General features: G+C 38.9%; 3 protein-coding genes across 3 annotated transcripts; 1 reads left to right on the top strand and 2 right to left on the bottom strand.

Annotated features, from left to right (window-relative positions):
• Nucleotides 1-445: 445 nt before the first annotated feature.
• On the bottom strand, nucleotides 446-4,633 carry LOC118599533 (extracellular calcium-sensing receptor-like). Its single transcript, XM_036214973.1, has 8 exons — nucleotides 4,410-4,633; nucleotides 3,964-4,306; nucleotides 3,351-3,638; nucleotides 2,644-3,195; nucleotides 2,319-2,540; nucleotides 1,608-1,731; nucleotides 977-1,449; nucleotides 446-894 (listed from the first exon to the last, which is right to left on the bottom strand). Exons 1-8 carry the CDS (start codon nucleotides 4,631-4,633, stop codon nucleotides 472-474), a joined length of 2,649 nt encoding a protein of 882 aa, XP_036070866.1. The 3' UTR covers nucleotides 446-471.
• A 1,771-nt stretch (nucleotides 4,634-6,404) lies between these two features.
• Nucleotides 6,405-11,697, top strand: LOC118599534 (extracellular calcium-sensing receptor-like). The gene is made up of 4 exons (XM_036214977.1): nucleotides 6,405-8,874; nucleotides 8,951-9,175; nucleotides 10,344-10,467; nucleotides 10,564-11,697. Exons 1-4 carry the CDS (start codon nucleotides 8,344-8,346, stop codon nucleotides 11,460-11,462), a joined length of 1,779 nt encoding a protein of 592 aa, XP_036070870.1. The 5' UTR covers nucleotides 6,405-8,343; the 3' UTR covers nucleotides 11,463-11,697.
• A 1,541-nt stretch (nucleotides 11,698-13,238) lies between these two features.
• Nucleotides 13,239-20,801, bottom strand: LOC112149369 (extracellular calcium-sensing receptor). The gene is made up of 12 exons (XM_036214976.1): nucleotides 19,583-20,801; nucleotides 19,275-19,460; nucleotides 18,998-19,121; nucleotides 18,703-18,855; nucleotides 18,424-18,624; nucleotides 17,786-18,352; nucleotides 17,572-17,702; nucleotides 17,366-17,462; nucleotides 17,151-17,274; nucleotides 15,734-16,206; nucleotides 15,574-15,654; nucleotides 13,239-13,789 (listed from the first exon to the last, which is right to left on the bottom strand). Exons 1-12 carry the CDS (start codon nucleotides 19,924-19,926, stop codon nucleotides 13,433-13,435), a joined length of 2,838 nt encoding a protein of 945 aa, XP_036070869.1. The 5' UTR covers nucleotides 19,927-20,801; the 3' UTR covers nucleotides 13,239-13,432.
• Nucleotides 20,802-22,845: the final 2,044 nt, after the last annotated feature.

Genomic DNA, 22,845 nt, shown 5'->3' with positions numbered 1-22,845 from the left:
GTTGTTTTCATGGTGATAAGTACACAACCTAAATAACATGATGTCATTGTTCTATTTGCTTTTTTCATGTGTTGCACATTTGGTAGGTTTATTGTGAGTCAAATACGTTTTTAAACAAATAAATATCACTATGCGATAGACACGTCTTTTATTACTAAAAATGTCTGTGTTGATTTTTTACAATTTGACACAGAACTCATTTATGTTGTTCTATGGTGGATTCACAAAATTTTTCAATAATCTGGAACTGTGAAAACCAGTTTCATTTTTTAATTTTTGTATTTAAACATTTCTGTAGTACAAAAAGTGATTTTTTTTTAACAGCATACCAACTCATGAGGCTAGAGGACAAAATAAATGTCAGTAAAATTTAAAAGTTTGATGGAATTCAATTTATTTTTGCACAAAAATGAACAAAGATCAAAATGTGCGCATGTAACTTGAAATAAGGCCATTTTACATATTTTCATTTTATTTTTGCATACTTTTCTTCTTGCAATTTTTATCTGGTCTCAGCAAAATAATGTAACACTTAGGAGCAAAGATGCAAAGCAGAAGCCCAAGAGATGAAGCTAAAATTGCAAAAACATGAACAGCCACAGTGTACTTTCCAACTGTGCTCATGTAAACAGGAATAAAAGTTATCCACACGGCAAAAAATATCAGCATGCTGAAGGTTATAAACTTGGCTTCATTGAAATTGTCAGGCAGTTTCCGGGCCAAAAAGGCCATTGCGAGGCACATGCAAGCCAGGAAACCGATGTATCCAAGAACGCACCAGAAGCCGATTTCTGAACCAGTGACACACTCGATGATGATTGTGGAACTGTGGTAGTTTGTGTTATTATTGGCATGAGGGGGAGCGGTGAGCAGCCAAGAGAGACAGACTAATACCTTGAAAAAAGAAAAATCAATAAATAAATTAGAATTGTCACTTAAAAAGACATTTATTGTTCAACTTCAAAGTTTAATTAACCTGGATAGCTGTTCCAAGAAGAACACTTGCTCTCTGCTGCTTGGGCCCAAACCACTTCATGACATTACTACCTGGTAGTCTGGCTCTAAAAGCCATAAGGACCACAGATGTCTTGGCCAGAAGGCAGGATATGCAAAGGGCAAAACTGATGCCGAATGCAGGAAACTTGATGAGGCAGAGCCAGTCTGACGGCTCGCCGATAAAAAGTAAGCCCACTAGGAAGCAGATGGCCAGAAACACCAGGAGAAGGAAGCTGAGTTCCATGTTGTTTGCCCGCACTATGGGCGTGTCTTTATATTTAAAAAACACGGCAACCACAAAAAGGGACACACAAGCTCCAAAAACAGACGTGGCACACAGGAGAATACCCAAAACATCATAGTAAGACAAATATTCAACGGTCTTTGGGATGCAAGCTTCTCGAGCTGCATCGGGCCATGTGTCTTCTGAGCAGGGCGAGCACTCGAGAGAATCTGGAAATGTAGAGAAAGTCATACTGTAGCGTTACTAAGGCCTTTTTGATTGCTATATGTTTTTTTTGTTTGTTTGTTTTTACTATTTTTGTCTACGAGGTTTCCATTAAAAGTTGTGTGAGGTTAGAGCAAAGGGAAAAAATTGAGTATTTTCACACCTGTGGCATTACTGATTTCTCCTTCAGCACAGGGGATGCAGTCGTAACAGCAGATCGGCTCCCCTTTTCTCCTGGCAACACGGAAACCTGGAGGACAGCTCTCACTGCAAACAGACTGGAGAGCCTGGAGGGCAAAGTTCTGCACCTCAGGAATAACTCTGAAACTTTTGTTATTTTTTGTTACTCAAGACAATTATAGTTTTTATAACTGAACTAAATCAGACCTCAGTCGTTTTCAACATAAAAATGTGCTGGTGTCTATGAAAGTATATCCCATTATTTAGATTTACTGATGACTTTCTGTGGTAAAAAACAATTGTGTACTTTCATGAAACTACACTGAAAAGGGGAAACTCATAAGCACAATTAATACATGTTTATGATTTTATTTATTTTAAAACTATTTTATAATAATTTATTTGTATAATTTTATTTTTATATATGAGTATAGTGTTTATAATTTTGTTTTAAAATATATTTTCATAATTCTATTTTTATAACTATCATTTTCATCACTACTCATTAATATCATTAAAATAATTGTGTTTTTAAATATGTATTTCATCAAATTTATCCCAGGTAATACCTTATGTTTCTAAATCTAACTATATCAGCAACCCCTAGCAACAGTTTAACTGAGCCATTAATAAACAGTGAATAGAGCAGCCTTAGAGGAGAGCTTGGCCTCAAACCATTTCGATGTGAACACACCTTTTGTCCAGCAGGCCACTGGATCATCGAGTCATTTATGACCAGGTTTTGTCCAGAGGGCAGAGAGGCGTCGTAGAAACCTACTTTCACCAAACTGAGAGAGCCATCAGGCATCTGCTGCCAGTTCATGAGATCATAATACGCAATGGGGTCACCGTTTAGATCAAAGTTGACTTCCTTTCCAAGCACAGAAAAATTGGCATGTTTCATATAGTGGAGAAGCTAAAGAAAAGAGAGAAAATGTAAGTTACTTGAGCACAAATCACAAACTATTCTGTTTACATTTATATAATGCACTCTCTCTATATATATCAGCTTATTTCACCTCCCAAGGTCTAAAATTCTTTGGGTTGGCACAGGATCCATTCTGAAAAGGCCCTTCTCCATCTTTACAATTACTCATATCCTGTAAGGCATGAGCCACCAGATACACCGCCTTGTAGACATTATAGGACACTCTTAGTTGAGTTACATCAAAATATGGCGAGTACACATCATCCAACTTCTCTGTCCCTTTACACGTCTTTCTGTCATGGTTGGTGTCTTCCCCATGGTAATGTGTGTTAATCGAGTCATTCAGGCGACATTTGAATGTTTCCTCCCAAAATTCTGTCAAAAATGCAGTTTTATGAATGGATAATGGATCGAGACTTGTAAGATGTTGGTGTAGACCCGGAATCACATCAGCTCTCTGGATGGCAAATCCCAACGTTCCTAAAAGGAGCTTTCCAGACTTTTCCCATAGAGACTTTGCGGTGGCCCAGGCCTCACTGGCAATCCACTGAAGGCCTGTCATGTTTCGACGCTGGACCTCTCTCAGAATGCCCTGCATTTCTGATTCTCCAGAAAAATTGATGATCACTTTTGAAGTTTTTGTCTAAATACACAAATTTAAAACAAAGTATTGCAGATCAAGGGTTAGACAGGCTTCCATACAGATTTTTTTGGACCATTTACTGAAGCTTTTGAGCAAACACCCATCATGATTCATATTTTTTTTTCTGCATAAGGATTACATGGATGTAAGGTTACCTGGATAACATTGAGGAGCTCATCAAGAGCCTGCTGGTTAAGGTCTACAGGGTAAAAATGAGTGTAAGCGGCGCACACTCCATAATGCACTGATTCCTGGAGGAAAAGCTGGATGGCAAAAGTGGCATAATCTGACTCCACACCAATGAGTCCCACCCAGGTCCAGCCAAAATACCTAACCAGCTGAACCAAGGCTCTTATTTGGAAGGCGTCACTGGGCATTGTGCGCATGAAGGTGGGAAACTCCCTTTGGCTACTCAGACAGCTGCAGGATGCAAAATAGCTCACCTAGTGTTACAGCAGAACAGTGGTTAACATTTAGCCCTGCGGTTTCTGAAAAGATGTCAAACACAGATCACATGTCAGCTAACAATGTTTTTCTTGGGTCTTTGAAAGCATTCAATGGTGCAGAATTTCCCTGTAAAGGGGAAGGTGCATACATACTTTATGAAACAGACTCTTAAAGCCTAAAAAGATGTTTACCCTCTCAACATTAGACGTATCAGATTGCATATAGAGCCATAATGCATTTACGGTGACAGGAAATCTGTAAATTACTGGGAATTAAACTGTCAGAAACCCTTTTTCCAACAAAACAGTCTGATAATCTTACCAGGGGAATATGGAAAGACCCCAGACTTCTTAACAAAGCCATGGACACCCCAGAGCCAGCATCTCCTATGATTACAGAGGACACCCTCCTGTCCACAGCTGCACAGCCCAAATTAGTTGTGGTTTCAATGCTCAGATTTCCTCTAATACTCTCAGTTGGGAGATTACTCTCCGGCTGGCCATTCACTAACTGCAAGGTTGCTCTCAAAGACACAGGAATGTCATCACAGCTGTCCCGAATGTGGAAACCCAAGGTGATGTTTGATAGAAAGTCGCTGCGTTTGTTGATTTCTTTGATTGCAAAAGTCATGGTATACATCCAGCGTAAGGCTCGAGAGCTGAAACTGTGGAGAAACAGAGTGCAAACATCACATCCTCATACACACAAAAAAACCTATTTCCATTTAAAAAAGTCAACATAAATCACAACAACCATCTATAACTCACTAATTGTATGAGTTAGGTGGTGGTTTTGTTTTGTATGTCAGAAGAGACGACACAGGACTAAAATGTAGAGGGAACAATCCTCCTATCACTACGTCTCCATCTTCATACAGACTCAGTTCCTCCTTTTCTCCCAAAAACACACAGCTGTCTGCTTCACCAGCTGTGCAAGAACTTCCACTAAAAAGAACAATAAAAGCAAGAACATTTGCAGCCAGCAATGCCATGTTTGCAGAAGACTGTCATATTTCCGGAGGAAGCCGAATTATATAGTCGAGGTGACTCGCAAATCTCAGGGCAACGCCTCGACACAACAGGTGACACGCATGCTCAGGTCAGAATTGTTTTTCCTACACGGAAAGACTCCAGTAGGGATCAAAATCTTTTTAAATTGGTTTTAAGTGCAGATGAACAAGTATAAGGTAGATACACTCCAAATGTAAGAAACACACGAAACCAAGAAAATAAAAATAATTGCTATGAGACTGTGAATTCCAAGTAATTTAAGAAGGCCATCAAACTGAGTTGTCCCAGTATTTAAAATAAGTTCCGATAGCGATCAATAGTCATAGGGGCTGCAAGGTGAAACAGTGATTAGCACTCTTGCCTCACAGCAAGAAGGTCATGGTTTAAGTCCCGGCTGGGGGACTTGAAACAGAATCATCATAGGAGGACTTTTCTGTGTAGAGTTTGCATGTTCTCCCATGCATGGGTTTTCTCCGGGTACTCCGACTTCCTCCCAACATTCAAAAACATGCTCCATAGGTTACTCTAAATTGCCCCTAGGTGTGAGTGCAGGAGTGTATGGATGTGTGGTTGGCAACCTGTCCAGATACAAGTGGTCCTAAAAAAAAATATGTAGGGGTCTAGGGATATACTGCGTTACATATTGTATCGTGAGACATGTATCAGGATACATATCGCCAGACTACTGCTAATGCACACCCCTAAAAATGAGTATAGGTTTTTCAATTGACCCTTACACTGTCCATTCATTCATTTATTCATTGTCAAAATCTGCTGCTTTCCTTTCAGGGTTACGAGGTTGTTGGAGTCAACCCAGTTACTGTTGGGCAAACAAGTAGGGAGCAGTTTACATCAATTAAGCTATAAAGAATTTTTCTGGATTGTAGGAGGAAGCCAGAGTTCCCAGAGAAGGCCCACGCATCTGCACAGAAAGGTCCCAGGTGGGATTTGAACCTGGGCCTTCTTGCTGTGAGGCCACAGCGCTAACAACTACAGCACCATGCACCCCACCTTTATACTGGTACTGAAAAATTAACTTATAATAAAATATATATATATATAATATTTGTCAGACGTGCCCTATCTTGATGCTAGCTATACCACTGTAATAATATATTCTTCAGATAATTCACATTTTCCCCATGTAATTCAATTTTTTTGTTTTATTTTGTTTTTAGAGTGTCAACAAACAACAATGCAAAAGATCACCCATTTCCCCCAGGCTTTTGTTGGGAAAAATCAAATAAACAAACGTTTCTCAATTTGTTGTGATCCCTCAGAAACACTGTTTCCTTTAGTCTACCTTTCCTTATTTATTCAAATTATCTGCTTGATTTATCAGTTCTTTCCTTATTTTTTCTTCAGGAATTTATTTTGAAACAATCCACTTGAGTAAAGTAGGCAGAGTTTCTGATAACCAATCAAGGAGCTCGCCTGCCGTTAACAGTGAAGCCGCATTTCGTATAAATAATGACCTGTTCCTTGTCCCCTCTCCTTTATAGGACACCTCCCAACATGTTTACGTTGACTCCACTGTCTTTGCTTTACTCTCTTAATATCCTTACTTTAACACACTCCCCAAGTTTCAGTATCACTTCTCCAGCTCCATCTGACAAACCATGTACTCTGCAAAATAGCTTCCAGCCAGCCTTTACAGCCAATGGTGACTTTGTCATTGGAGGAATCTTTCCCCTTCATTATAACCAGGAAATGCCTGACCTGAACTGCACCTACAGGCCACCACCAGTCAGGTGCAATGGGTGAGCATGGGTGAAGTATTTTCTGCAATTGTGCGCTGTGTTAAGTATTTAAGCCATGAATGTAGAGTTTTAATCATTAAAAACAGGTTATAGGCAAGAATACTTGTTACTTAACTTTGAAACACATGGGATGCATTGATTTTTGTTTTAAGAAATGTTTGTTTTTAAATTTTGAAAGTGAAAAGACCAATGTTGTCAGCAAACATGGAAAAAAGAATAGGGAGTATAAATTTGGCTTTTTTGTGTTTGCTATGTTGATCTGCTGAACAGGTTTGATCCACGGGCTTTCCGCTGGGCTCTCACTATGAAACTAGCAGTCGAGGAGATAAACCAGAGTACGCAGTTATTGCCAAATTACACTTTGGGATACAAAATCTTCGATTCATGTGCGTATCCACTGACTGGCCAAAGGGCTGCTGTCGCTGTGCTGAATGGGATAAGCGAGGAGGAATCTCCCACATGCAGCGGTGCTTCTCCGCTCCTCGCTGTGATCGGAGAATCAGGCTCTGCACAGTCCATTGTGGTTTCACGAATCCTGCAGCCCTTCAGAATCCCAATGGTAATATTAAAAAAATATGTTTTTTTAATACACAGAGGTGTTGGTTTGGTATTTACTTTCATTATTTTGTTGCTGTTTTTGTCATTCTTTCTTGCAGATCAGTTACTTTTCCTCATGTGCCTGTTTCACTGACAGGAGAAGTTATCCAACTTTTTTTAGGGTAATTCCTAATGATGATTACCAGGTAAGAGTTGTGCAGTTTAAAGAAATGTTTTTATTTTTTTATTTTTTATTTTTTTTTGTGCCAGAGACTTGATTAAAAATGCATTATCTACAAATAAAGTAAAAAATGATACCTTCGGGATAATTTAAAGACAAACCACATTACACTAGTATTTGCAATGTTCTCGATAATTTAAATAAAAGAAATCATTTTAAGCTGATCTGAAACATTTTGAAAATTAAAATATATATATGTATTTTATCTCATACGATGAAAAGGTGAAAGCCATTGCTCAACTACTGGTGCGCTTTAACTGGACGTGGGTGGGAGTTGTCCGGGGAGACCATGAATATGGCCGATTTGCCCTGCAAGGCTTACTGAGGGAACTACAAGGTACCAAAGTGTGTGTGGCATACCAGGAAATGATCCCTCTGCTCTACAACCGTCAGAAGGCTCTGGAGATTATGCAGGTAGAGTCAAAGTTGCTCTTATCTTTTTCATAAAGAGTCAAAACCACTCGTGTGGATATTAATTTATACTATAATAGAGGTACAGAGGTAGAGCGGCCAACCTCTGATCGGAAGGTCGCAGGTTTGGTTCTGCCCGCCCATTTGTCAAAGTGTTAGTGGGCAAGAAACTGAACCCCACATTGTGTGATTGTGTGAGTCACATTAGATGAATGTGACTCAGCCTGTAAAGCACTTTGGGCCTTCAAAAAAAGGAAAAGCACTATACAATTAAACCATTTACCATTTATGTAAAAATATAGGACGCAAGGCAAGAATTTTTAGTATGTGGTAATTTAAAGTTTATATTGGTCATTTCTGGCTCGTATTATTCTCTTAAATAGTGATATAACTGAAACAATTTTCTCATTGGGATTGTATTTTGTTTTGGAAAACTTTTCTGTGTGGAGTTTGTATGTTCTCCCAATGCATACTTTGGCTTTGTCCCACCGTCCAAAAACATGCTTTATACTCTAAATTACCCCTAGGTGGGAATTTGAGTGTATATGCGTGTGATTGTGGCTGCCCCAAACACTGGCAACCTGTCCTGGGTGTACCCACAAGTGGTCGAGTTGGGCTACAGAACCCCTATGAACATTTTAAAACATTTAAAAAAAAAAAAAAAAAAAAAAACTTCTCTGCATTTGTTTAGTCATATCATTATTGACATTTTCTGCCCCTCTATGTCTCTTTATCATAGGTAATGAAAAACTCCTTGGCAAAAGTGGTAGTAGTGTTTTCAGCTGAAGGAGAAATGACACCCTTCTTAAGAGATTACATGATCCAGAATATCACTGGAATCCAGTGGGTGGCAAGTGAAGCCTGGGTCACTGCGTCAGTGTTCACAGGCAGTGAGTACTACCCTTACCTGGGAGGCACCATTGGATTTGGCATCAGAAGGGGACACATATCCCGACTCAGTGACTACTTGATGACAGTCAGCCCTGAAAACTACCCAGATAATCCTCTGGTGGAAGAGCTGTGGGAGGCTTTGTACGGTTGTAGCCCACATTTACCTTCTGCCTCGCAGCTACCCCTCTGCACTGGGCAGGAGGAGCTGCTGGTCCAGCACTCAGCCTACATGAACACATCCAGTCCAAGGGTGGCTTACAATGTCTACAAGGCAGTTTATGCAGTAGCCCATTCTCTTCACAACCTTGTTTTGTGTCAGCCGGGTGTGGGGCCTTTTGAAAACAACTCATGTGCTCAAACTAACAATGTGCATCCTTGGCAGGTATGTCCCAGTGTTCTCAAGGTCACACTTGAACTCTGTAGCATTTGAGTATTTACTCAACACATTTGTTTTCAAGCTCCAGCATTACATTGAAGAAGTTAAATTTAAGATGGCTGGGGAGGTGGTCAACTTTGACCTGAAGGGGGACTCTGTACCCTACTATGACATCATCAACTGGCAGAGAGGCACGAGTGGGAACATTGAGTTTGTCAACGTGGGGCTCTTTGATGGAACCAAGCGTGCTGGAGAGGAGCTGGTGATCTACGAAGACAAGATCACGTGGGCGGGGCATCAGAGAGAGGCAAGCTGCTCGCACTGTGTTTTTACCTTCATCAGACGCCAGCTGTTGAAGATCTGTAGGTTAAGATGGAGGTGAGTCAGGTGGCCAGGAAAAAATGGATCTGATGTTAGCCTCTCTCTCTTTGACAATTACTGCTTTGTGCTTTAGAAACAAAATAGTAAGGCGTGTTACACCTTTTTAACTAGCACCTACTTACCACAACTGTGATGAAAATTGATAGTACTTGTCATCCATTTCCTGATGGGAACCTGTTTCCAGGAACTTAATGACATTATATTTATAGACAGGCAGTCCACAAATATCCAGTAAAGTAGAAAACTCTTTCCACAAAAGTGAACCAAAAACACAAAGAACGCACATTTTAGCACAAGCTTGTATAAAGCTATAATCACATCGCCCTCAGCAACGCACAATTAAGCGGCCTCATTGAAGGAAAAGTCTCCATAAACGCATGTAAATATGCTTTTAGGGCTTCCATGCTCAAAAGCCTTGCACAGCTTTGCAAGTTTCCACAACTGTTGCCACGTGTTGTAAATTAAACCAGGCAGAACTTTGACCAATCAGGGACTCCGATTTGGCAGCGATGAATGGATTGAGTCCCTAGTAATTCATTGAAGTTCCAAAGTTTGAAAGCTGATCATCAAGGAGAAATCAGTAAATATGTTTTGTGCCATGCTGGAATTATTTGAAACCAAGGCAGAATCCGAATTGTTACCCTATCTTTTTGCCTTCACTCGACCCGTCCAATTGTAGAGGCACTTAAAGGGAAAGGGGTATCTGAAATCGTTTTTTTAAGGGTAGAGTGAAAGAATTTGAGTTTTGCCTCCCTCCGCCTGTAGGGTAAACTGCATCGTGCTGTGCCGTAGAGATGAGTTTTTTTTAATGTGGATGGCACAAAAGTTTACATTTAAATGTAAGTAGTAAAAACCAGGAGATTTCACAAGATTCACAGACATTTTTGCACCAATCGTCTTTCAACTGTAGCTGGCGGACATGCGCTAGTAGAAAAAAAAAAGAAGAAGCCCCTCCTTGCTATTCCATTGTGAACACCAGGCACCTTCAAGAATCGTGTATCACATGTCCGGTGTGTCCGTTGCTTAAAAGCAATTTAAGACTTTCTTAGAGAGAAAGGGTTATGCCGGTTATTTGTCCTCCTGTTCTTCCTTAGGTGCCAGTGTCTGTATGTAGTGCCAGCTGTCCTCCAGGGTCCAGGAAAGCTGTCCGTCGTGGGGAGCCTGTCTGCTGCTTTGATTGTATACCATGTGATCGTGGCAAAATTAGTAATCAGACAAGTAAGATTAAAAAGTCACGGTGTAAAGCTTTATTGCAATGTCTGTTTGATATACTATAATATCACTACATTTGTTCTTGTTTTCTTTTCCCAACAGATTCAATAGATTGTACATTTTGTCCTGAAGATTTTTGGTCAAATGAAGACAGAACAATCTGCATCCCCAAGAAAGTGGAGTTCCTGGCCTATGACTCCGTGGGCATCGCTCTGACAGTTATCGCTGTGGTGGGAGCTTGTCTCACCATAGGTGTTTTTCTGGTGTTCTTCTGTCACAGAAACACAGCGGTGGTCCGCGTCAATAACTCTGAGTTAAGCTTCTTTATTCTGTTTGCCCTGACGTTTTGTTTTTTGTGCTCTCTTGTTTTTATTGGAGAGCCAACACGTTGGTCTTGCATGCTTCGCCACACAGCCTTCAGCATCACATTCTCACTCTGCATTTCCTGCATCCTTGCAAAGACTCTGGTGGTGCTGGCTGCTTTCACCGCCACCAGACCGGGAGACAACATCATGAAGTGGCTCGGGCCCAAACAGCAGAGGGTTATTATCTTCAGTTGCACTATGGTGCAGGTGATAATCTGTGCTGCCTGGCTCATTGACGCTTCCCCCTATCCATCCCGAAACACAAAATATGAGCGTTCCAAGATTATACTGGAGTGCAGTGTGGGATCCAGTCTTGCATTCTGGTGTGTTCTGGGATACATTGGCCTCCAGGCGTGCCTCTGCTTCGTGCTAGCGTTCCTGGCACGCAAACTACCCGGCAACTTTAATGAGGCCAAATTCATTACGTTTAGCATTTTGATCTTCTGTGCTGTTTGGCTGGCTTTCATTCCTGCCTATATAAGTTCTCCTGGAATCTATGCAGATGCAGTGGAGTCCTTCGCCATTTTAGCTTCAAGCTTTGGCCTGTTGTTTTGTCTGTTCGCTCCGAAATGTTACATTATTTTATTGAAGCCAGAAAAAAATACAAAACAACACCTAATGGGTAAAGAAAAATAAAACAAATCTACAGTTTTCAATAAATCTAGCAATTGACAGCATGTTTTGGTAAACATTTAATCTTCTAGAGATTTAGCATAATGAGTGAGGATGGAGTTATGTTAAAGTTTACAGGAACCAATTTAAAACACAAACACTGAGTAAGAATAACAGAAGGACTGAAACCCACAACTTCACAAGCTATTAAAGTGTGTTCTGATGCTGGCAATATCTGGATTTTGCTTGATTTTTAAAAATGCTACACTAGTAATACACTTCACATTTATGGGGAGCAGTTTAGTGCACCCTTCACAGAGAGTGCACTTTGGGCAAGAGAGGTTTCCCAGGATTCACAGCATCCAGCTGAAGCTGCTCGGGTTGATCTGCTGCAGGGTTCAGGGTGCGAGTCAATAGAAACATTTAAAAATCATCATAAAAAGTTGAAAGAAATATGTTTTTCTATTTTTTAATAGTATATTATAGAATATTGTACTGTATTTGACCAGTTTGCGGTCTAATTTCTTCAGACCCCTAATATAAAGTTAAGTGAATTGTCTCTTTTGTATATTTCTGCTTCAGGTACTATTACTATTTATGTCTGTTTTTTAGACTAAAGAACATGTGTTGTCATCTCAATCATAGATTTTGTGTTTCATTTAAAATTTACATAAAAAGTACAAAAATAAAAAGTAAGATTTTTATGATTACCTATTAACATGAGAATAAAGATTTGATTTTTTTATTCAATGTCATGATGTTTGTAGCATTTTGAGTCAAACATTGGGGCCATAAACAGTAGTTTTTGGAGCTTTTATGCATTCTGTAGTACACATCGCAATACAGTGTTTCTTCAAGTAAATCACTTTACCCGTATAACTTTAAATATGTGTTTGAAAATTATTCAAAAACATCAAAAAGTGAATGAAATAGTAAAGATTTAAAATTCCAACCTTTAATAAAACTCACATTTACATGTGAGATTATGTGGACGGTATAACATTAATAAATTAAACTACTATATTATGTTTAATATCAGATTCTCAGGAGGATTCCAAAATTTTCTTAATAAATGCCATTTCAAGAAGGAAAAAGGTGCACCACTTTGAATCAGTTGTTATAAATGCTCATCCTTTTAAAAACAGTCTATAATAACACCAAAGGCATGTTGACATTTATATAATTTTTTTTATTCTACTCTGTCCAGCAAAGATAAGGGCCTGCTCTTTCAGTGGGACACAGAGTATTTCATGTAGAAGTTCTGCTGTAGCCCCTCTGGCTCTCTCTGCCAATTGCTGGTATTAAAATTTGTTTTCAAAATTCCATCTATAAAAATATGTATGTAATCTATGTTATTATTTCTGTTCAAATCAGTATACATTTTATTTAACCACATAAATTTAAAGTATAAAGGTCAATTAATATCATAGGTTGTTAACAAGACTGTTATTACCCCAACATCCTCTGCTCAACAGGTTTACAGAAATTGTTGCACCTAATGGATCTGCATCAAATAATGCATGCTAAAATACCAAAGTAAAACATTTAAATACAGAATCTAGATGTAGACAACAGCATTTTTATGAAAACCTTTAAATGTGATTATTTTAAATGTAAAGTTTTCAAACGTTTAACGGAATTTCAATCACTTCTGCAACCACCCTCTAGTGGTAGTTCAAAGAACTGCAGAATTGAGGACCTGTGCAGATTTTATTGCTGACGTCGCTTGAAGATGGTAATTTTTTTCTTTTAAAGTGCCTGTCAGATTTGTCAGCATTTCATATCTCTTTCAAATTCACTCTTTAACACTTAACTGCCTTTAGTCTTAGTTAGAATGTTTTCTTAAATGAGATAATCTTTAATGTAATTCTAGTGTAGAATTTAAAAAAGGACAAGGATATGGGGTTTACTAAAGAATTGTATTATGCATTTCAAATTTTAAACAATTTTTCTTCAGATAATTGAGATCCAAAATTGAAAGAGCAAATCAAAAATCATCTAGAATATTTTCCACGAACAACTTTCTTAACATTTCTCTCAGGGTGCAGTAAAATGATGTAACATTTAGGCCCAAAGATGCACAGTAGCAGACCAAAACTTGAGGCTAAAATTGCAAATATTTCTACAACCACAGAGAACTTTCCAGGAGAGCTGATATAAGCTGGGATGAAAGAAATCCACACTGCTGAGAAAATCAGCATGCTGAAGGTGATGAGTCTGGCCTCGTTGAAGGTATCTGGCAGCTTTCGACCAAGAAACGCTAACAGGAGGCACACTGAAGCAAGCAAGCCGATGTAACCGAGCACCAAATAGAATCCGGGAGGCCATTGCTCCTTACATTCCACAACAATCTAGACACAACACAACAAGAGAAGAGGTATTATTAGGGTTTTTTGGATTTTTTTTTTATATATAAACAAACAAGCTTTATAAAAATAATGCCTTGTATACCTTCTAAAGTATTTGTGTGTATTCACATGCACAGTAAAATGTTAAACTGAACAAAGTTTAACTTAAAAAAAGGCTAAAATTTTTGGAAAATTGCTGTTGTTACAATTAAAACATAAAAGTTGATGTACGTCGATGATTATATTGTAAACTCCTGACCTCAAGGGCAGGTATATCAACTTGCTTCCCGGATATCATACCCTACTCAAAGTGGAGACTTTAGCCAACTACAATCAGTCATCATGTTGAAAAATAGACAAGAACATGGACTATCCCTGGTCTTTGTAAGTAATCAATACCCAAATGTCAGTGTCTGTAAAAAAGTACGCTTTTGTCAATTTATTCAGCGTATAAAATCTATGATGACTCTCAGTCTGGGTCAGCAGACTGCACAAATGGATCTCCTGCCCACACTGGCAAAATTAATAAAAAATACCAAAAGGTGGTTCAGCAACCATGTTATGGTGCTAAATTGACCAGCAAACTAACTTGACAATTAACGTTTCTGGAACTCTGAAAACCTTTAAGAGGAAGATGAGAGATACTAGACCCAACAGTGCCAATGAATTGTTAGCTATCAAAGCAACAGGCTAATTGCCACAATGTCATCAACGCTGTGACAACTGTGGACTTAGGTTTGGTTTTTGTCAGTTATGTTCTGGGTTTTGGTCATGTTGTGTTTTGAATTGTCCCTCAGTCACATCAGTTTCAGGCTTGTCATGATTCACAGCTGTCTTCATTTCAGTTAATTACCCTCAGTTTATTTAAGTGTTTGGTCACTTCATTGAATAATCAGTTTCTGTCACGAAAGCCTGGTCTCCTGCATTTGGGTCCTCCACCACCACTTCTTGACAAACTCTAACAAATACTAAAACTAACCAAAGACCCACTCGGATCATCCTTTGATCTATTGTAAAAGTGCTTCCAGTAGTCTTTAAATTAGGATTCTGCAATTTTAGCCAAAATCAAAAAAACCTTTGTCATTTTCTAGGTCATAGTTTCTGCAGAGCGGTAATAGTTCATCAGTGGGGGGGACTGTGGGCACGATGCGACCCCGCCCACTCCTCCTGTTGCGGAAAACTCTCAATTTACACACTCTGCCACTAGCTTACAGCTCCTAAAATCCCAAATCGAACAAATACCGATGCAACAAAAATGATGAGCAATATTAGAGCTATCCAGCTGTACAGTTTTGATCCAGATCCAGTTCAGATGAGGAACACAAAGACATTCATGGATCTAGTCATCTCCAAATGGATGCATCAGAATGGAGTAGAGCAGGGTGCTTGTGGCTTCCTAACATATTTTCTACATCCCACCTATGCTTTTTTTCAAACTTGATGTTTACATCTGCTGCTAATTCACAGCAATTTGAATGAAGAAATACTCAAAAATGTAACTTTTAAGCATCAATGTCTTTGTATATGTCTTCCATCTTTAGAAAAAAATCCTCAAGAACATAATTAAAAAGACAGAAAACACCCTTTCTGGTCTCCTTTAAACTTTTAGATTACTAGGAGACTAAATTTACATAGCTATTTTTCTTAGGCCATTATCATAAAAAATACAAGGGAAAAAGGTGTTTAAATGTGTTGCTCAATGTGTAACATGTCTATGTTTACTTTTTCACAGTTTTTTTCATTTTTATGTACTTTTTAAATGAACAACAAATGTAATTTGGTCTTACTTTTCTAGTTGAAGCTTGATAAGCTGAGTTCCTAAATGGGAAAGGGGGTGCACAAAATAACCAGCCAGCACAGAGACAAACCTGAGGGTCAAACAGAAACATAAAAGTTTCTTTAAAAAAATACAAACAGAGGGATTGAATCAGTGGTAGATCCCCTCACCTGAGGAGCTGTAGTGCAGACAATCATGATTCTTTGCTGAGAAGGACCAAACAGCTTCAGAGCCCTGGAGCCAGGCAGTTTAGTCTGAAAAGCCAGGAGAACTACAATCGTCTTAACAAGGAGGCACGACAGACAAATGACAAAGCTGATCCCAAAGGCTGCTTGGCGGATCCTGCATGTCCACACAGACGGCTGGCCGATGAACACCAGGGAACACAGGAAACAGAGCTTGATTGACAGCAGAAGCAAGAAACTTATCTCTGAGTTATTAGCCTTGACTATTGGAGTAGTCCGGAAATGGTGAAAGATGACGATGATGACTGCTGTCAGAGCAACACCCAACAGAGTGAGGGCCACTGAGATGATACCCATGGAGTCCTTGAAAGACAGGAACTCTTCAATCCCTGCAACACACTTCACCTTTTTTGCATCTGACCAGTAGGACTCGGGACATTTTACGCACTCAGCAGAACCTGAGGGGGACACACAACTGTAAATGAATGTTCAAAAACATTGTCATTATTGATGGTTTTATGATTTGAAGACCTCTACGTGTTATGATGGATTCACACCGGACGTGAATCACATGAAAGGGGCGTCAAGTGTCAATGTTAAATCAATTTGCAGACCCGATAGGAAGTCTTGCGGTGCGATTTGGGCTTCCAGTGTGACAAGGTTGATGTAGTGCGCAAACCAATCAGGCACTCAACTTTGGACATGTGACATTTTCAGGGACTATCAATTCAATTCAATGTGATAGATTCAATATGGCTGCTTGATGAAAAGATGTTAGTCCTAAACTTCCATCCATTTTTTTTACCTGCTGGGGCAGTGGAGTTGCCAGAGACTGTGACGGTTACTGTTAGGCGAAGGCAGGATACACCCTGGACAGGTCGCCAGCCTGTCAAAGAGCCTATGGAGCTGGAGCGATCAAGTCTGCTACGCTAGCCAGCCGCCTGGTGGATAGCGTAGCATGCTAGTTAGTGCCACCACCCAGGGTCCGCCAGAGCTAGCAGGGCCTCCGGCCTGGCTGCCAGTCCCTGGGCAGCAGCACTTATATGCTGGCCTGCTGCCAGTTGGCTCCCCGTCAGATGGAGAGCCGCTGACAGACACGGTGACGTGATTTCCAACACCTCTGTAGAGCTCTCCAAAACATATAAACTCAGGCCACTCTCTCAACATCATTCATGTCTTTCATGATGTGGCATCAAATCAAGTCCAGAACAACTTTGATGGTTGTTTCATGGCAGGGGTGTCGAGGTGTCGAGCAGTAAATTTGACGCTCAAGAGAGGCGGCAGGCAGGAATTTGAGGCGCAAATCGCGTCTGGTGTGAATGTACCATTAGGCATGGATTTTTTATTTTTATTTATTTATTTTTTTAGAAAACATCTGGAAAGCAAAGCTAGCACATGCTACCTGTCTCATTACTGATCTCTCCATCTGCACAGGGCAAACAATCAAAGCAACACTGGGGTTCGCCTTTACGTCTGGCCTGCCTGCTGCCTGGGGGGCATGGTTCACTGCACAAAGACACGGGCACCTGAACAGTGAGGAAAAGCACTGAACTGTAGAACCTTAAAAACCTGACACATTTTTAGTGTAATGATTATATCAAAATAAACAAAACGTACCTCTGTATGTCCTTCTGTCCATATAATGTTGCTCTGGTTTAGCTGCAGCTGGTGTCTCAGTGGAGCTGAGCCATCATAACTTCCCACTTTAACAAATCTGGAGGCATCACAAGCACAGTTTAACTCATATTTGCAAATATATAAATTGCTTTTGTTGTAAACTTTAAAAACTTAGATAAATTATGAAATTATATGAAATATTTGACCTCATTTTGCCTTGTTTGTCCTTCTGCCAGTTAATTATGTCATAAAGAGGAACAGGCTCTCCATTGGAGTCAAAACATACTTTCTCCCCAAATTGGTTAGTGAAATTCACCAACTTTAGATGATACAGCAACTATGAAAAGGACACAAGAAAAAAATGTTGTGATATACATACTTTTAAAATTACCAAGTAAGTACAAACATGATGACACACACCTGTTCAGATGTAAACTGCTTGTGTTTATCACACCTTTTCTCACTCTGTTCTGCAGAATCACAGTTTAGCAAAGCATGCAGAGCGTGAGCAATGGCATAGACGGCTTTGTACACATTATAGGATATTCTAACTCGGGATACATCGATATAACTGCTGCCTGTAAGACTCAGATTCTCAAAACCTGTACAAACAGGTGTTTCTGCAAAGCTGTTACTTTTCAAAAAGGCTTTCTCCTCCACAGAAGTAACGTTTTGGATTTCTGCATTAGAAACAAATGCATCCAAACCACTTAAGTTGAGATCATTTTTTATGGCTCTGTTTTCTTCAAACTGCAGCTTACAACCAAACTGATCTTCCCAGAACATGTTGATAAATTCCCTTCCTGGTTCAGCAGACGGGTGAATGTTCAGGAGGAAATTTTCTAAACTGGGGATGTTGACACCAGGAAAAGAGAAACCCAATGTTCCTTCTAGAAGAGAGTGGAAGTGGGGTAGTGTCAGAAGGGTAGCAGTGACCCACGCTTCGCTCGCAACCCACTGCAAATGTGTAACGTTTCTTTGAGCAAGCTGGAAAGGAAAGGATACAGAAGTTAACTTCCACCAATGTTCAATGCAGTTAAATCAGCTGATACACATACTTCAAAAAACAGATCAAGAAGTTGTCCCTCTGTGGCAAAAACCACCACAACCCGAGCAACTGAACTCTGCAGTCTGTCTGCCATTTCCTGTATTTCAGTCAAAGTGGAAGATTTTGGAATAGTAAGGTGAAATGCCACACAGCCCCCTTGTTTTTGAAACTGAGTGGTAAATGCTTGGATGCCATACTGACTGTAGTCATCCTGCAAGGGGAAAAAAGTTATAAAAAAGGTTTAAGACAAATAATAAAAATATATATATATATTAAAGCTTTAACTGACTGTTGTTCCAATTGTGCCCAGCCACCGCCAGCCTAAGAACGTGACAAGCTGCACAAGACCCCTGACTTGGAAGATGTCACTCGGCACGGTTCGCAGAAATGACGGGTACATGCGCTTGTCGGTGAGACACGTACAAGTGGCAAAATAACTCACCTGAGAAGACAAAATATTCATTATTTTAAGGTTGTTTTAACTAAACATAATTTAACAAATTTAAAATTTAATTTAAAATAAAATCAAATGCAAGAAGTAGGACATATTTTGTGAATACTCTATATTTTTGTGCAATTCTTACCAGCGGAACGCTGAAAGGCCCAAGAGCTTGAGCTACAGCTCTTGTTGGAGAGGATGATGCGAGACCGATCACGGCAGAAACAGGAGAACCATAGAGACATGCAGAGGTTTCAGACCATGTTGTTCTCATCTCCTGTTCTTTGTTATATGTTGTCAAATTCCCTACTTTTCCAGGATTCAGAGGCGTTGCACTGGTGACCTCAACAGACTGTAAACGCTCAACATTTCCTTCAATTGCCATTGTTAAAGTCTTTTCAGTGGGTTTTATTTCACTTAGCTGATTTGTCAGAGGTATGGATGAACTGATCAAAGGGAAAAGGGCTTTTAGGCTGTGGTGGACATTATCACAGCTGTCTGTTATCCGGTAGCCGAGTGTAACACCTGGCAACAAGACTGAGCTGTGGTTGATTTCTTCCACAGCAAACACCATAGTCATCAGCCAGCGGAAGGCTCTCTGATCAAACCTGCAATGCATTAATAATGTCATCCTTTATTTTGGAAAAAAACACATTCATATAAATCTGATGCAATCAATGAATAATAAATACTAAATCTACATACAGTAGGTGTTGACTTGAAGACTTACCCTGTGCAAGGTGTGGTTTGGGGTTTGCTGTGGTAGCTGTGCTCGGGCTCAGAAGCCTCATAATGTAAAGGGAAAAGCCCTCCAATGGTAACATCTCCTTCTGACTGCAACATCACAGGATGGCTGTCTCCCAATGTCACACACTGAGATGAACCAGAATCAACCTCATTACCTGCCAGTCTAAATTGTATGACCTCCTGATTTGTCTCAGCCTTTTCCTTGATACTGAGTGTTTCCTGTCCTATTGAAGAATAGGAATAACCTGACAACCCAGCAACAAAGATGCTGCCCACAAAGACATGCAGCAAAATAGAAGTCTTGAAACCTAGAGGCTGATTTTCCATGCTGACCCCATACAACCTGTGTTGTAGCTAATGAACTGCCAATGCCGACAATGTGCACGAACTGCACATTAAAAGCTGTGTGGATGTGTCATTTCATTGGTCATATGAGTCATCGCCAGTTAAACCAATCATATCCAAAACAGGGAAAGAAAGTGACTTCTGTTACAAAAACTCAAAAAAAAAGGTCTTACAATATGGGATGCTTTGAATGGAATAATGCAGAACACACGTGTCTTAAGCAAACTTGAAACTTTATTGTGTATAGAATCATGCCAATGTTATTTCTTGCATCCCATTTAAAAAAAAGAGAAAATAACTTTAATGAAAGTTTCCATTACTGGCAACAAACTGGTTTCATCTTAATGCAGTATTCTCACTGGGCGTTTGTTCAAGAACGTATTATATGCACGTTCTTCAACGAGCATTTAGCCCATGGTGTTCACAACAGGCTAGGAGGGAGGGGCTTCCTTTTCTTCTTCTACTGTTTACCATCGCATGTCAGACACATTTGGAAGAAGAGGCTTGGAGCAAAGGTTCATAGCTGTGCAAATACAGATTTCTGGCATAAAATTCTGTCCAAGCACAAACCGCAATTATTTTCTCCTCTATGATCATTTTTCGAGTGGTTTTCCGTGAGTTAAAAAAAAAAAAAAAGACGTGTTTTGTTTATCTCTTTCTCTCTTTCCCTTATTTTGTTTTGTATAAATAAGAAAAAATTAATAAAATATGATTATGATTTAAAAAAAATGCTATCCAAATGCCACTGTCAAATCCAAGTCCCTGATTGGTCAAAGTATGACCTGGTTCAAAGGAATTCAAAGGCCATTTGCAGTCTCAATAATGTCAAGAAACTAATGCTTTATTAAAAAAAAATGTACAGTGCACATAACATCGCTATATTTCATCCTTTTAGATTTAATATTTGATGAATTTCACGTTTATCTATCATCTATTTTTTGTTAAAATATAACAAAACCGCACTGAAAAGACAGACGCAGTAGCGCTGTCTCAACAGAGGGGGCGCTCGTGAGCTCGCGTTGTTCCTCTTTTGTTACTAATAAAGTTTTTTTTAATAAGAGCCCGTATGTTATGTTTTGCTTCGACTGACTCCAAAATGGCGGATATAATCTTATTAAAATTATTTAAGGTTGGACTTTCATTCAAAACAATAAAATAATAATTACCGAATGACTATTGCTGAACCAACACAAGTTTATTGAGCCTGAGAGACTTGTAAAGCTAAAAGAAGGACTTCTACTCTAAAGGAACAGCAAATGGACTTCATTTACAAGTAAAGGTGGGTTTACAGTCTGCGTGTGTGAGAAAGCATCCTCCCAGCACTGTCTGTCATAGTATGTAGCATTAACTTTGGTGTGTTTTATTTTGGCTTTGAAAAAGTAAACCTTCACACCACTGATTTTCTGCTACATGATTCATCAATAACCGGATCAGTGTCTTGCTAAGAGCAAAGGTTTTTGTAACAGGGTTGGGTGGATATTGAGATGTTCCATGGATAATTATTATTTGAAATATTTAGTATAGTAAAACAAGTTTTCTCATAGCTCCCACGTTCAAATAAAAAAATAAATAAATTAATAATACAAATAATAAGTTTAATTTTAAGCAAAAGTTGTTATTTTATTTAGGTTTCATTTGAATATAACATTGTAGGGGTAGTAAAAAGGAAAATGGCATTTTAGTACTCCAAATTCATGTCATATTTTCAAAACTGTTTTCAAGCATGTTGTTGACTGACATTATTTACTGACTTGGTTAAATGGGGCAGAGACAGTAAGTTTTCTTCTTTTTGTCCCTTTTCATTTTCACTTTTTTAAAAACCAAGATTATTGTAAAACTCCTTTTGTGTGCTTTGAAAATGAAATTAAAAAAAACATACAAAAAAAAAGCATTCTCTTCTCTTAGTTTCTGTAGCTTTGGTTTCAAGATATGTACATTTAGTCAGAAGCTACATGTTTTAGCTTTTTTGTGTGTGGATTATTTGACATATGATTGGTGGGGTGTAAAATGTTCTTCACTTCTAAAATGATCGGTACAGGCCCCTAATTTATGTGTAAATCTGGCTCAGAAAGAATCAGTACCTCACACACCACAACCACTGCATGCAAAGTACTAGAAAGTTGTAAAATTATCTGTTCATATAGCAATTTTTAGTTTGCTAGTTTTAAGGAACTGGAAATTCATAGTTTTATGAATAAATAAATAAATAAATTAAATGTTTTTTTTAAGCAATCAGGTAATAATATATAAAATAACATCTTACATTATCAATCACAAGTTGATCACTTGAAAGGGAGTGGGCGGAAGCAAATTTATATAATCCCAACACGGTTCGACCTTGCCATTTTCTTTACATAAATTATCAACATCCGGTTCAAGATTTATTATCAAATATTTATACCATACAATCATAAATTCAGATTATTTAGCATCTTTAAAATCAGTGATGTACTTAAACTGCAAACATCCACAGACAAGTCATATATATCAAACAGTACCAAAAATCGAAAAATATACCCAGGCTACTGACATCAGGAAAAAATCATCCACATTAATCAATACCAAAATGGAAATATATTTAATAAGTTGCTTTTTTTTCCTTAAATGAAGGAAGAGGCTGTTGCTGTAACATTCACGTCTGTTCATGATATTACGAAATCTGCTGCTTTTGACATCAATGTTTGAGAACAGAGCCATTTGTCGCAGGCAAGTTTGATTTGTTTGTTCATTAACAAGGTTAAATCTTGTTCATTAATAGAGTAATTTCAATCTGTATTTATTAGTGAGGTAGAACTTAATGAGTTGCAAATGAACGTATAGTCGACGACTAATTTGATAGTCGATTAGTCGTTACTTTGTACTATATGGAGTCAGAGTATAGTAAAGTTGAAAGTTATAATA

This window comes from Oryzias melastigma, linkage group LG13, assembly GCF_002922805.2.
Source record: "Oryzias melastigma strain HK-1 linkage group LG13, ASM292280v2, whole genome shotgun sequence".
In the NCBI taxonomy this organism is placed as follows: Eukaryota; Metazoa; Chordata; class Actinopteri; order Beloniformes; family Adrianichthyidae; genus Oryzias; species Oryzias melastigma.
Note: the sequence above shows the minus strand (reverse complement) of the source record. Positions and strands in the feature narration are given on the sequence as shown.

What these genes read in the sequence shown, in the direction of transcription:
- LOC118599533 (XM_036214973.1), bottom strand. Translation starts at nt 4,633, where the DNA reads ATGGCATTGCTGGCTGCAAATGTTCTTGCTTTTATTGTTCTTTTTAGT. An exon ending in CCACCTAACTCATACAATTA is followed by an intron (nt 4,307 to 4,409) that starts GTGAGTTATAGA and finishes GTTTCTCCACAG; the next exon opens with TTTCAGCTCTCGAGCCTTAC. An exon ending in AGTGGCCTGCTGGACAAAAG is followed by an intron (nt 1,732 to 2,318) that starts GTGTGTTCACAT and finishes TTTGCCCTCCAG; the next exon opens with GCTCTCCAGTCTGTTTGCAG.
- LOC118599534 (XM_036214977.1), top strand. Translation starts at nt 8,344, where the DNA reads ATGAAAAACTCCTTGGCAAAAGTGGTAGTAGTGTTTTCAGCTGAAGGA. An exon ending in ACAATGTGCATCCTTGGCAG is followed by an intron (nt 8,875 to 8,950) that starts GTATGTCCCAGT and finishes TTTGTTTTCAAG; the next exon opens with CTCCAGCATTACATTGAAGA. An exon ending in CAAAATTAGTAATCAGACAA is followed by an intron (nt 10,468 to 10,563) that starts GTAAGATTAAAA and finishes TTTTCCCAACAG; the next exon opens with ATTCAATAGATTGTACATTT.
- LOC112149369 (XM_036214976.1), bottom strand. Translation starts at nt 19,926, where the DNA reads ATGGAAAATCAGCCTCTAGGTTTCAAGACTTCTATTTTGCTGCATGTC. An exon ending in TCCATACCTCTGACAAATCA is followed by an intron (nt 19,122 to 19,274) that starts GCTAAGTGAAAT and finishes ACAGGAGATGAG; the next exon opens with AACAACATGGTCTGAAACCT. An exon ending in GGCCTTTCAGCGTTCCGCTG is followed by an intron (nt 18,856 to 18,997) that starts GTAAGAATTGCA and finishes TTGTCTTCTCAG; the next exon opens with GTGAGTTATTTTGCCACTTG.